Source organism: Macadamia integrifolia, unplaced genomic scaffold (genome assembly GCF_013358625.1).
Source record: "Macadamia integrifolia cultivar HAES 741 unplaced genomic scaffold, SCU_Mint_v3 scaffold1737, whole genome shotgun sequence".
NCBI classification, from domain to species: domain Eukaryota; kingdom Viridiplantae; phylum Streptophyta; class Magnoliopsida; order Proteales; family Proteaceae; genus Macadamia; species Macadamia integrifolia.
The window spans coordinates 1,262-14,971 of NW_024868331.1; the positions used below are offsets into that span (position 1 = coordinate 1,262).

Genomic DNA, 13,710 nt, shown 5'->3' on the forward strand with positions numbered 1-13,710 from the left:
TAAACTGACTGTATCTTTCTCATCTCGAATTATATCATTTTGATTTAAGCTGTGATGGAAAGATGACTTGATGCTCTATATCTTCCCAATACATGTCATCATCCAACTCAAGAATATTGAAAGGCTGTTTTTATTGTTTAACTACCAGGTTGCAACATTCTTTTTTTTTTTTATATACCCAAGATGTCTGGATCTTTGACCTGAGTAATCCCTGGGGTCATTGTTATACCGCTTACACATAACCGGGTCAGTCCGAGACAGAAACTCTCGTGCGGTGGCCCCAAGAAGTTAGGTGCAGTGGCGAAGGTTTGATCACAGGACCTCGCTTCTTGAGGCGGAGTACTGTGTCCCCTCCAAGCCAACTGCGCTAACCCTTTGGGGTTATAGATCACAACATTGGTACCTTACCGCGTGCTGGACTAGTAACATGCATGCATTGTATATATAAATTATCAGTCATACACTGATAGATTGCACCCGGCCCATCATCATAATAAGAACTACAAGCAACTTCTTTATTTCGACTTACTCCTCCGATTGCATTTCATACATCTTAGACGGAAGGCGTGGAGAGAGTAGGGCTTCCAGAGGAGTTTTCTTGGGAAGGGTAAGGCCTAACCCTTCACTCATGTCTATTGGTTCACAAGAAGGAGTTTCTAAATTGAACCCATGTAGCAAACGAGCTAGTGTTAAGTGTAAGACTTGCATGGCAAACGTGATACCTGGGCAAGATCTCACCCCAGAGCCAAAAGGAATGAACTCAAATTGTTGACCCCTCACATCTACATTATCATGCGTAGTGAGGAATCTCTCAGGTTTGAATTCATAAGGATCTACCCAAACACGAGGATCTCTGTGCAATTTCCAAATGTTCACCATTAATTGTGTGCCTTTAGGAACATGATATCCACCAACTTGGCAGTCTTGCATGGCTTGATGTGGTATTGCTATGGGTGCTGCGGGGTATAGACGCAATGTTTCCTTAACAATTGCATGCAAGTATACCAGACTTTTTATATCTGTTTCATCCACGTGTCTGTCTCTTCCAACATGGTTGTCCAGCTCATCTTGGGCTTTTTTTAATACATGGAGGTTGTTTAATAGTAAGGAGAGGGCCCACATCAAGCTTAGGGATGTAGTTTCTGAGCCAGCTGCTATTAGAGCCTGTGAAATGTGAAGAAGAGAAAGAAAAACATTCTATAAGTGTTAGGCCAAGAGAAGAGAAATGATGCTCATTTTCGGACGAAATTTAGTTGCTGCCAGGGTTGCAGCCAAGTAGCTGCTACCCCTATGGCAGCCATAGAAATGGAAAATACAATAACCTAGGAGGGTATTTGTGAACCCTAAGGGGGAAGTGAATTATTCCATTTCTTTGGCTGCCAGCAAGGGGTTGCAGCTACTTAGCTACAACTCGGGTAGCAACCAAATTTTTTTCCCTCATTTTCAGGCTTAGAAGGTTTGATTTGCTCAAGTGACCAAGTTTAGTTACCAATTAATCGAAATGCATGGTTTTTTCAATAATTCTCTTAGGCTATATTTGGATGCCCAACAAAAAAAAGTCTATAGAAAACATATCAACACGAAAATTAGAATTACATAATAATTTTTTTTTTGTGCCTATCTCTCCTTAAATTCCAATTTTTTTTTTCTTTTTCTTTCTTCATCAAAACATATTCATGTAAAAAAAAAATAAAAGGAAAAAGAACTTTGTTCGGGAGAGTGGCTTATGGCCACGCTCCCATGTGTCGATCTCGCTACTCATGTGAAATAACATTTCCCCTTATTTTAGGCCAAAATGAAGAGCGAGAGACACCAAGAACACTGACATAGGCTGTGCTCACAAACAGAAAACCATTTTTCAGAAAAAATATAAACATCATTATAAAGAAGAAGGAACATATCAATACTTCTACGGCCGCCACCCCCACCCCCACCCCCACCCCCTAAAAATAAAGGAAGAAGAAAAAAAGAGAGGGAACATACCAATACAGTTGCCTTGATTATGGTATCTCCATCGTAACTAGACTTCAAATCATGATCATGAACACGAATGATCGATAGCATCACATCGATGAAGTCTACTTCACCTTCCATCTTATCAGATAGAGCCTTGAAACGATGTTCCTTTAGCCAATTTCCAATTAGAGAGTCTACTTCCTTTGCAACACACTTCATGGATCTCAAATATCCCCCCAAATCCAGCCATTTGAGATATGGGAGTGCATCCGAGATGACAAACATCCCACTTAAATGTGCTATCTCATCAATCGCTTTCCTGAATCTCAGGGCCTCATGCTCATATCTAGGATCGATGTTCCCAAAGTACCGTTTGCCTGCAATTATTTTGGTGATGACATTAAAGCTTAGATGCTCAAACCATTGCTTCATCTCCATCTTTACAAGATGGGTAGTACTATTACTAGTACTAATACTACCCTTCGCCCAAAGAGAGTACAACTCTTTGATGCATACATCTATTTCATTAATTCTTACATGCTTGAGCATCTCTAGCCTGGTTTTGGAGAGGAGCTCAATTGTGGCTATCTTTCTAATCTCACGCCAGTATGGTCCATAAGGGGTAAACCCTAGATTGGCATAATTGTATCCCAGGTACTTCCCAGCTGCACTTTGCGGGCGTGTGGCGAAAACCCTATCATTGCTGGTGAAGCAGTCCCTCATCATCTCCCAACTACTCACCACAAAGGTATGATTCACACCAAGCCGAAGCATGAAGGCCGGTCCGTATTTGTCGGCCATGGCACCAAGGATTCGTGCAACCGGCTCTTGACCTCCCAGCAAATGCAGGTGACCAACAATTGGCAAGGCACCAGATGGTTCAGGGACCACTCTTCCCTTGCTTTTGTGACTCTTAGCCTTCACTCTCCATTGGATGTAGAGCAAGATTAGGGTAACAAAGATGGAAATTGCTTGCAGTTGAATACCAATCTCCATGGTTTTGAGTGAAGGTATTGTTGATACAAGGGAAAAGCTTCTTTTGATATATATATATATATATATATATAAACAACCTAGAATTACTGTAGTTATCTATCTCTACTCTGTCCAATTTGATGGCTAATGTGATAAGATTTGCGAGGTGGTAGACTAGTGATTTGTTCCTTCACGACTTCTAAGGCTTTCATCGGTGGAAAAATGACAAAACTTATGCATGTATCTGGAATCAGGAATCTATGAATTCAAAATGATAATTTTTCTCAAAGTCATCATGAGATGCAGGTGTGGCCCCTCACCAGCACAACAAATGTAACCATCAGTGGAAGCAAGTGGGGGAGGGAGAGGGGTGTGTGTTTCACTTTATATTGGACTTTTGGACACATGGAAAAGGATATCTCAAATTTGTTTCATAAGGAAAAAAATGATTAGCATATTTGATCACCTTTTCTGGTATGAGTATGAATAAGGTAATCGTACAAGAATGATTGTCGGACAATGTTTGATTCACACTTAGATTTTATTTAATCTCTTTCTTAGATTCTATTTAATCTCTTTCTTCTTTTAATTGATTTTTATTTGAGTGGAGTTCAAGTGTGGATCAAACATTATACAAGAAAAATTATCATATGAAGACCTGATCCGATCCCTTCTGATTTAGGTTTTGACCTGAGGTTTAACACTTGTGTTTTAGATATTACTTCAGAAACATAATCAGTGAATCAAGTTCTCTTAAAAGAATTTAATTATAGGACCCTAATAGTACTTTTCCTGTTTTTCAAAAGGGTCATTGCCTTCTTGGCGCCACCCCTTATGTGGGTCCCTTATATGGTTCTTGATTGGGCCCTTGCATCTGAAAAAAAATTAAAATAAAAATATCAAATTGATTTGAAGATATGCCAAATCTAGAATTTCATGACCTAACTCAATCAAATGATCTACCATCTATAAGAATTAATTTTCTTATAGACTAGTTTTATAAAGTCTTTGTTGTTGAAATAAATATAATGTGGATAAGTCAAATTGATTGCTTTCGGCGCATGGTGATCATGCCCAGCTAACACTTAAGGGTCATATGTCTACCGGACTAAGTGAAGAGATCTCAAAACTGAATTCATGTATCTAAGGAGAAAGCCAAAAGAAATGACCCCTATTGGTCTATCAAGCCATGGACAGTGACCATTAGGCCATTGAAACTATCCTAATTCCTTCGCTCGTTGGGAATATGATGATAAGATGATAAGAATGTGCCATTAGGGAATGGTGAAAAATGGGCTCTATAATTATGAAATAGACTGACTGACCATTTTGGCACTTAATTTCATTTGACTAAGGGGAAAAGGATTCGCAATTTGGGATAACCATGGGAAATGGATACCCACCAAATGAAGGAAAAGATGAATAAAGGAAAATTAATTTGGGATGGAAAACACTCACTTAAAAGAAAAGAAGCAAGGAAAGGAGGGGGACGGGGGACGGGGGACGGGGGACGGGGGAGGAATAAATCATAAGATACATAATGAACATAGTTACACGCGGTTGTCGATACTTAAATCAAACTGGTAAAACCGCCCTCACCAAGTTGAGTGAACCCGGATCAAATCAAATCGAAGGTTTATTTGGCCAATTTCGATTTGGTATATTGTAACCCCCTTAACAAATGGAATCGCAATGGAAATCGATTGAACCCGAAACCAACTGAAACCGATTTAAAAACCGGACCAAAATCAAAACAAACCAGTGAGAAACTAAAAACTGCCCAAAATTCATTAAGAAAATCAAAATTTACGTAGGTTTGTATGGAAAATCAAATCCAAAAAGGTCAAAAAATCGAAACCAACCATTACAAATCAACACAAGAAACCAAAGTAAAATCAAAACCAAACCGCACTGAAACCAAAACCAAACCAAAACCGAAATTTCCTTATTGATACGGTTTTGATTTCACCATTCCCACACCGAAACTGATTCAACTTGGACCGAAACTGGCCAAACCGACTCATTGACACCCACCTTACAGCCTAGTCATACATCAGACTGAGAATTTCCAACCTTAACATATCCCATCTAGGCTCTAGACTCAGTCAGAAACAATGATCCCTCATTTTTTTTTATTTTTTTCGAAGATCTGCTATGTAAGAGGATAAGTGAATTCTAAATAAAAGAAAAAAAATACAACCCTGATCTTTTATTGTGTTTAGTAATAGTGTTCCCCTTGCCCTAGGTCCAAATTATGTGTACACAAGCCATATCATGTGTTATACAAGCATTATACTAACTGTCTGTATGACTTCAACTGTCATCATGTGTTACACAAGCTACATACTCTTACCTATTGAGCTAAGATGACTAAATGACAAACTATTTTTCCCCTTTTCTTTACATAGTCTGTCTTTGTGTTTCATGTCATATATTGATATGAGATATAGATATAACAACAATCATGAAGTATTGGGCCAAAATTTGGCCTGTCCAGGTCTGAGAGATGTGGTGATGCCAAGGCAATTAAAAGGTGTATCTTATAACCAAATTAACAACCTTGCTTGCTGCAAATTTATGGATTAGAGGTAGACAAGGGCTAGCCATAGTCTTAACATCTCCCCACCCCCCCTTTGGTAAGTATCAGCTTAACATTCCATTTGTAGAAAAAATAAATAACAAAAACAAATACAGGACCAACCAGGGTCAACCCACCCCAACCCTAAGCCCGGCAAGGTTGGCCTTGAGCATGAACCCGATAGAGTTGGGTGAGGCTTGGGTTGAGTTTTGGGGATCTAGGGATGGATTGGGGTTTTAAGAAACCTAATCCAACCCTGAGCCCGACAAGGTTAGCCCTGAGCATGAACCTCACAGGGTTAGGCTGGGATGGGCCTGGGTTGAGTTTTGGCGACCTAGGGTTGGGTTAGGGTTTTAAGAAACCCAGCCCAACTCGGCCTTATTTCACCCCTAGATCTAACCATAATGTAGGGGTATCAACTCCTAGCCCGATTGAGCCCAACCATTTAAAGCATGAACTGGCCCAGCTGGATTAATAAATGTCTCGGGCTCTTACCCGGGCCCGATTATTATCGGTTGCTCTTGGTGCAAGGGTGCCATCCAACTGGTGCTCGACTGGGACCGACCAATTAATAGTCCAACTCAGCTCAACATGTTTAAAGCTCGTGTATAGCCCAATTACAACTTGTTTACCAAGCCCGACACATTTAAAGCTTGATTATAGGTGTTTAGAGATAAATGTGTCATTAGCCCATTTAGAATTAAAGACTGATATCCAACCAAATGCTTATATATGGGACCATGTCTAGCTAGCATATGAAGACCAATTTCCAAACCGTCTATTTATATATGGGACCATGCCTAGCTTATGAAGATTGGTTACTTAAATAGGCCAATCATAGTGCAAGGCCCTAAAGTGGAGAAACCCGATTAGACCCAATCGATTGACACCCCTACGTTAATGTACGACGAACTCAAGAATATACAACATGACTAACCCTAAAATAACAGAGAAAAGATATCATCTAAACTATAGACGTATCATTAGCTCTTATTTGAATCGACTACTACAGTTAAAACTATTAGCATTAAGAGCTCTAATCTTTTCAAATGTTATCCATTGCGGAGGTGAAAATGGAGGTAGCAGTAAACAGAAGGAGGTGAATTAAACCGAAGTTTATCCTTGAAGAACCTCGCCCTCATTGACAATCCAGCTGGTGACTCTAATCCTTCTACAATTCAAGTAACCAAGACTGCCAAAGGAGGATTCCAGCCTGACCAGCCTCACTCCTAGTCCATTGATCGTGGTTCGAACAGGGGTCGTGGAGGCCACAACTGCAATGGCCAGGGTCGTGGGGGGGCGCTACTCCCAACAGGGCCAAGGACACCTCTTCTACACCATATGCAATTGCACCAACCATGCTGCCTCTACCTGCTATTTTCACCCACCTACCCCTACCCAATCCTTTTATCACACATATCCCTCCCCTATGAATGCCTACCCCTATTGGCCTCCTCCATCAATGAACCCTCCATCCGCCTACCATGTCCAGCTGAATCCCTATATGAACACCCCACCGCCATATACCTGGTACCCCGACACTAGTGCTACGCATCATGTTACACCCGATCTCCAATCTCTTTCTTCCTATGATACCTGTTCTAGTCATAATCAGTTGTAGATTGGTAATGGTAAGGGATTTCCTATCATTCACATTGGTGCCACATCTCTTTCTTCCCCTCTTCACAATTTTAATGTCTCTAATGTTCTTTATGTACCATCTTTGAACAAATCTTTACTGTCCGTCCAGCGTTTCACTTGTGACAATAATGTTTGTTTTGAATTTCAGCTCTCTTGTTTCTTTGTCAATGATCCGAAAACTAGGTGTACCCTCCTTTCAGGGTTGAGTAATGGTGGTCTCTACACCCTTCCCAAGTCTCAATCGCCATCTGCCAATATTGCTAAACATACCATGTGTGATGGATGGCCTTAGCGTCTTGGTCATCCCCACCATAGATATCTTCATTAGATACTTCGACCCACAAGCTTCCTTCTCTTTCCAATAAACTTAGTAATCTTTGTACGACCTGTCAGCTTGGCAAAGCTTGTAGCCTCAGTTTGAAAGAAACATCCACTCATAGTTCTTTTCCCTTAGATTTTTTATTTACTGATGTATGGGGTCCTTCCCACTCTGTTTCTAGCAATGGATTTCGTTATTTCTTAATATTTGTTGATGACCATACTAAATACATCTAGTATTTTCCTATGATTACTAAGTCTGAGATGTTTTCGATTTTTCCCAAATTTCAGACCATGGTTGAGCACCAAATTGAGCGCAAAATTAAGTATATCACAGATTTTATATGTGGTATGCATCATTTATACCGCAATGCTATTTTTTCACCACTGCAAAAAGGTTACATAAACTCCTCTTAAGTTCCATGTCCCTATCGCTACAATACCATTTCTTATAATGAAAAAGGACGTATTTGGTGTGCAAGGCTCCCACATGTACGAGGTCTGAAGGGCTTAGAACTACCCAATTGTACCTCAAGGATGTTGAGAGGCTGTTTCTACCGCTTGACCACTAGGTTGCAACATTTGCACATTACTACGCATTATTGGACCAAATTCGTCCCTTTCTTATAGTGGTATTGTACATATAACATCATCAAAAACTATATATTTACTAGTAACATGCATGCATGCACACCTGGGCAATAACTTAGCGGTTTGGCACTGCTCACTTAAGAACGTGCTCAGGGATTGATCGGTGGATCAACTCCCATTGCAAGTGTACCTATGCTCCATGCACCATTATTCCCTCCCCCCCCCCTACTCCCTACCCATTGGACCCCACTGGGCACCCACTTCCCCTCTGGACCACTATAGTGGTGGATCCAACTTGGCATAAAAAAAAGAAAAAAAAATCATATATATAAATTATTAGTCATACATTGATAGATTGCACCTGGCTCATCATCATAATGAGAACTACAAGCAACTTCTTTGTCTTGACTTACTCTTTGGATTACATTTCATACTTCTTAGTCGGAAGGCGTGGTAGCTTTGCTGTGAGAATATGGGAAAAATTCCTACATTACTTTGGTGTGGCTTGGGCAGGAATTGAAGACATTACAACTTTTTTGTGTTAGGTTTCTTGAAAAAAAAATTTTCTGGGGTTTCTATGATTCTCTACTTCACTTCATTCCATACTTGTGAATAACTTTGAATCACTTACCATTAATTGTTGGTCCAATGATGTTTGTCTTACACTTTGAATCCATACTTGTGAACAACTTTGAATCTCTCTCATTCCTTGCACCTCAATGTCATAATAGAAATTTCTTTGCATATTCTTGATTGTATAATGATAGGCATTACTATCATTGACATGTAAGCTTCAAGTTCTACACTATTATAGGATTTTTTTTTATTCTCTTGGATTGAACTTGCACATTGAATTTGGGGCTTTCCATCACTTCTCACTTGCCATGCTTTATACTCCTTCGTTACTTTTCTATTTTGCAACAGGCTAGTGGATGTCATTTTTTGGGGGTTTCCTCCTATTCATTTCTCCATGGCTTAACCACCCCTCATTTTATAATGATCCACATTATGTATCTAGGTGCATTTACATGTGCTTGCTCACCCACCTATTTTCTTCCTTTGTTATGCAACATCCTTACTTATCATTATTTCTTCTCTTTTCTTACTAGGATGTCTTCTCGCAAGGGCAAGGAACCTGCATCTTCTTCCAATAGACGTAGGGCCACAACTTCAAACTGGAAGGGTGTAGGGACTAGTTTCCTAGCCCTTCGCACAAGGCAACAAGGACATGCCCCCATAGATCCTCTAGACTATAATGACGGATTCTTCCGGAGTTTGAGGGCGGAAACTAATTGGCAGACCTTTTTAAAGAAGTCTGTGATGATGGAGAAAATCGTGGTAACTTGTGATTTCAACAAGATTCAACTACAAGAGAGGTTTACTGCACTGGGTTGGCAGTCCATCCTTAACATTGACCGCCCATGCTATGAAACCTGGTTCGAAGATCTTACTATAATTTGGAGGTCTTTTACCAGTATGGGGAGTACTCAATCACCAGCATGGTGAAAGGGGTGAACATTCGTTTGACTGTGGACACTCTTGTTAGTATTTTAGATATTTCATTAGTTGGACATCAATTCTATAGCCCCCCAAGGAGTAAGCCCATGGGCCCATCCTTAAGTTCAGAGATGCAGGACCACATTTACAAGACCATTAGTAGTAGCAAGGTGCGTCCAGATTTTGAGACGACATTTCACCCGGAAGCTCATGTATTTGCTTGCTTGGTTCAGTTTAATTTGCTCCCTAGAGGAAGTTATAGGAACCAAGTAGGCTTCATGGTAGCCTACATAACCTTCTGCATCTCCAAGGCCTTGGAGGGAGGTGCCGAGCATTTATACTTGCCCTACGTTGTACTTAAGACTATGGAGCATCATGCCACACATCCTGAGGATGGAGGTTTCCCATTTGGTAGGACCCTCACCAGGGTTTTTTAGTTCCTTAGGGTGGATTTGAGTGGTCAGGAGGAGAAGACCCCAGCGGACAAATTTAACAGGGAAACCTACGTAGGATGGGTCTCCAAGCTCTTATGGATGTGCCTCAGAGGGTAAGAGCTCAAGGAGGCAGGGACAGGGGGAATGTCCACAGGGAGGATGTCCACATGGAGGAGGAGGAAAATAGTGAGGAGGATGAGGATTATGTTCCTCAATTCGAAGAGGAGGATTTTTTGGATGAGGATATCCTCGAGGAGGAGCCTCTTGATTCGAGAGATGTTGATCCTGACTTTACTAGGGCTGTAGACCCACAGTATAGAGCCCCACCACCTGAGAGTGGTGCATTTGACTTTGAGAGCATGATGACCACCATGAGGGCCTTAAAAGATGGGCAAGATCAGCTTTTGAGGAGAATAGATGAGAGTGCTACCAGAGAGAGAAATATCTTGGAAAGACAGGCTACATTAGAGAATTCCTTCCTAAGATTGAGTGAGGATTTAGACACAACGGCCAATGCCATTTCAGCGAATTTTACCCAACTCCAGAGAGATGTGCAACTAGTGAATTCAAGGTTTGATTACTATGACCGTCGGCTCAATGTTAGATCGAGGCCTAGGAGGGATAGAGTAGTAGAGCTAGACGATGACGAGGGTCTCTGAGGACTTAGCTTGCCTATCCTAATTAGCTTTTTACTTGTCTCTATGTTGTTTATGTGTTTATGGTGGACTATATTTTTTTTTTGTACTTTTCATTGTAATTGGACTTACTGGTATGGTGTTATGATGTTGTTAGTGACTTTTAGCTAGTTTTGTATGCTTGATAAACTTATTGAAATTTTATTGTAACAACGGTAGTTAGCCTTTATCGATTATGCTTATTCTTATATATATGTTGTCAATCAGGTGCTTATGTTCAAAAAATTTAAGAAATCTTGTTTTAGCGTTGTTATGCTGCTAAAATTTTGTTAAATCCGAACTCGATGGGTTATGAAATCAAATAACTAATCTTTTATTTATTCCAAACAAGCTTTCTCTAATATATGTCATGAAATACAATAATTAAATATAACCATTTTTTTTAATTCTTTAAAGTTTTTACATTTACCCGACCCCATTTCCTATTATAGATTTTTATGGGGTCTAAATGGTATGCTGTGAGTGGATAGAACATCACGCTCTGATACCACCGTTGTCACACCCCGTTCACATAGTACCGGACTGGTGACCAGGTTAACTCCAGTTAACCTAAACCTGCTAGGATCATCTGATACAGTACCCCACCACAGCATACCCACATATAAGATAAGTGTTTAAAAGTTCAGTGGAAGACTTAAATTACCTGTAATTATCCCCAATATACTTGATATCCAAATTGTAGTATATAGCTAAGTACATATGGGCCCGCAGGTATGATATTTACACAAAAAGAATAACAATTTACGTATCAAGTACACAAAAAGGGGGGTCATCAAAAAAATCAAAAAGCAAAATCTTGTACGGTGTCATTACTGCGGTCCCGCAGAATAGCCCTCGCACATGCAATCAGCACCGTGCTCATACTCCTCGGGGAACCACCAATCCTCAACGGAAAACTCGACAGTGGGGTCAGACTCCTGATCTTCAGAAGAGTGACCTATAAAATCATCTAAAAGAGGTGCGCAGGTGGGATGAGTTCACTAGCTCAGTAAGTGAAAAGAAAGACCATACAACAATCACATCCATATGCACTATATGTTATGCAATTCATTTTAAATCATATCCACCTAAGCAACATTACTAAGTCTTTGGTTATGTGCTACTTACAATCACAGTGCGCGTATGCCCCGGGTACGAGCCGCAAACTCCATCCCGCGATATGCCCATAGGATTGTCAGAGAAGGCCCACCGTAAGTACTCGAAAAAGTAAAGCATACCGACTACCGACTCTCAACATAAAATTAAATGACAGAAAAGTAAAGGTGCTGACCTCAGCAATTTAAAAGCAGTATGATTGGCCCTCTTGAATATACCACTGAGGTTGCCGACTGTCGTAATGACTAGTCGGGTATATGTCTAACCGCCATAGTGACCTGACAACCGCGACCACTGCTTCCCCCCAAATGATTACCCAACACCTCAACCCCTGCTGGGAATGGTTGTAGAACAGGGAAATGATAATCCTAAACCGTATGCTCCTATATGATAAAGTACGATTGCATAGTACCACCGCATCCCATACCATAGGCCACCAATGCACTCATTTCTAAGTCGACTGCGGTGTCTAGTCTAATAATGCATCATGCATCGTAGTCCAATCACTCATCACATAAGCACATCAATCATTTAACATTGAGAATGTAAGGCACAAAACACATATCATAAATCATTAATTTAGAATGCACAAGCAAATGCACACGAATGGCATATAAGGATGACTAATCTACACATAATTTGCATGATGACATGTCTAGTATATATATAATTAAATGGTGCAAAACAAGCCTTAAAATAAGGTTAAATGTCCTCTCCCTACTTAGCTGTTGGGTACAAAAGCTCACGTTCGGTATAAGGTGAGATCCGGCGTGAGAAACGTAAATTCTAGTGGAACCTATCATAAGCGAATGGGGTTAGCATTTCACCACTTTGGGGTCAAAACTAACGATGTTTGATGTTTAAATCATGTTTAAAATCATAAAAGAACGTTGCCTGTCCGTTTTGGGCCCATTCGGGCTCAAAAATCTGACTAGGGGGCCAACAGGTGGGCCAGACAGCCCACCTGTCATCGTCCACCGGTCTTCACAGGTGGGCTGGATAGCCCGTCGGTTGAATCGGTGGGCCCCCTCAGGCGGGCAGCTTCACCCGTCGGTCCCTACCCGCCTGTGGGGACCGAGGGACTGCCCCCTCAGGTGGGCGCCCTCAGGTGGGTGACTTCGCCCGCCGGTCTTTGCCCACCTCTGGGGGTAAAAATTTGCTTTCTTCCTTGAAACGTTCATCAACCTTGGGGAAACCAAATGGGGCAGTTCTAATCACATTTTTCACACATCTAAGGTCTTATAAGATGATTCTAACCTAGATCGAAGTTAAATTTAAGGATTGAAAAGCCATCTTACCTTCTTTGCTCAAGAACTCTTCCAAAACCTCAAAATCACCTCTTAACCCAAGAAATCACCAATGCTTCTCAAATCTTCTAAACACTTCTTTAAACCTTCAAAATCAACACATAGAACATCTATTAAACCTTAGATTCATCATCTCAAGGAACTCTACCCAAATCAAGGGTTTCACTTGGGGTTTGGTGAAAATTTAAGAAGTATAGCTATCGCTCACCTCAAATCGTAGATCTTGTGTTGGGGATCACTTTTTCGGTGTCGGAATGAGAAGATCAAAACTCGACGTCGCTTAAAATCATTTCTTCCTCCTCTTTCTTTATCTTTCTTCTTCTTCGTTCTCTTTTCTTCATTTCTTTTCTCTCTCCTCTTTACTCTTCTCACCAACTCTTTAATGCATTAAATGAGAAAAGAAGAAACACAATGAGTACTATTTATACCTAGAGAATATCTAGTAACCACATGGGTGGGTCACTCAGGTGGGCGGGTTCGTCCACCTGTGACCACCCACCTGTTGGTTAAAACTTAGCCAACCAATTGAGATTTCGATGGAATTCGACTCTCGGCATGTATTTCACTCTCGGTACAAAATATATAATATGTATACACTTTAGGATATGGCTACGTACCAGTAT

At 40.7% G+C, this 13,710-nt stretch overlaps 1 protein-coding gene across 1 annotated transcript; it reads right to left on the minus strand.

Annotated features, from left to right (window-relative positions):
• Window positions 1–475: 475 nt before the first annotated feature.
• LOC122064731 (cytochrome P450 CYP82D47-like) lies at window positions 476–2,969 on the minus strand. The gene is made up of 2 exons (XM_042628490.1): window positions 1,984–2,969; window positions 476–1,164 (listed from the first exon to the last, which is right to left on the minus strand). Exons 1-2 carry the CDS (start codon window positions 2,950–2,952, stop codon window positions 526–528), a joined length of 1,608 nt encoding a protein of 535 aa, XP_042484424.1. The 5' UTR covers window positions 2,953–2,969; the 3' UTR covers window positions 476–525.
• Between the last annotated feature and the right edge of the window lie 10,741 nt (window positions 2,970–13,710).

Bases quoted from the DNA above. Each gene is read 5' to 3' on its own strand.
- LOC122064731 (XM_042628490.1), bottom strand. From the start codon at position 2,952: ATGGAGATTGGTATTCAACTGCAAGCAATTTCCATCTTTGTTACCCTA. The intron at 1,165-1,983 runs GTATGTTCCCTC...CACATTTCACAG, and splicing joins TAATCAAGGCAACTGTATTG to GCTCTAATAGCAGCTGGCTC.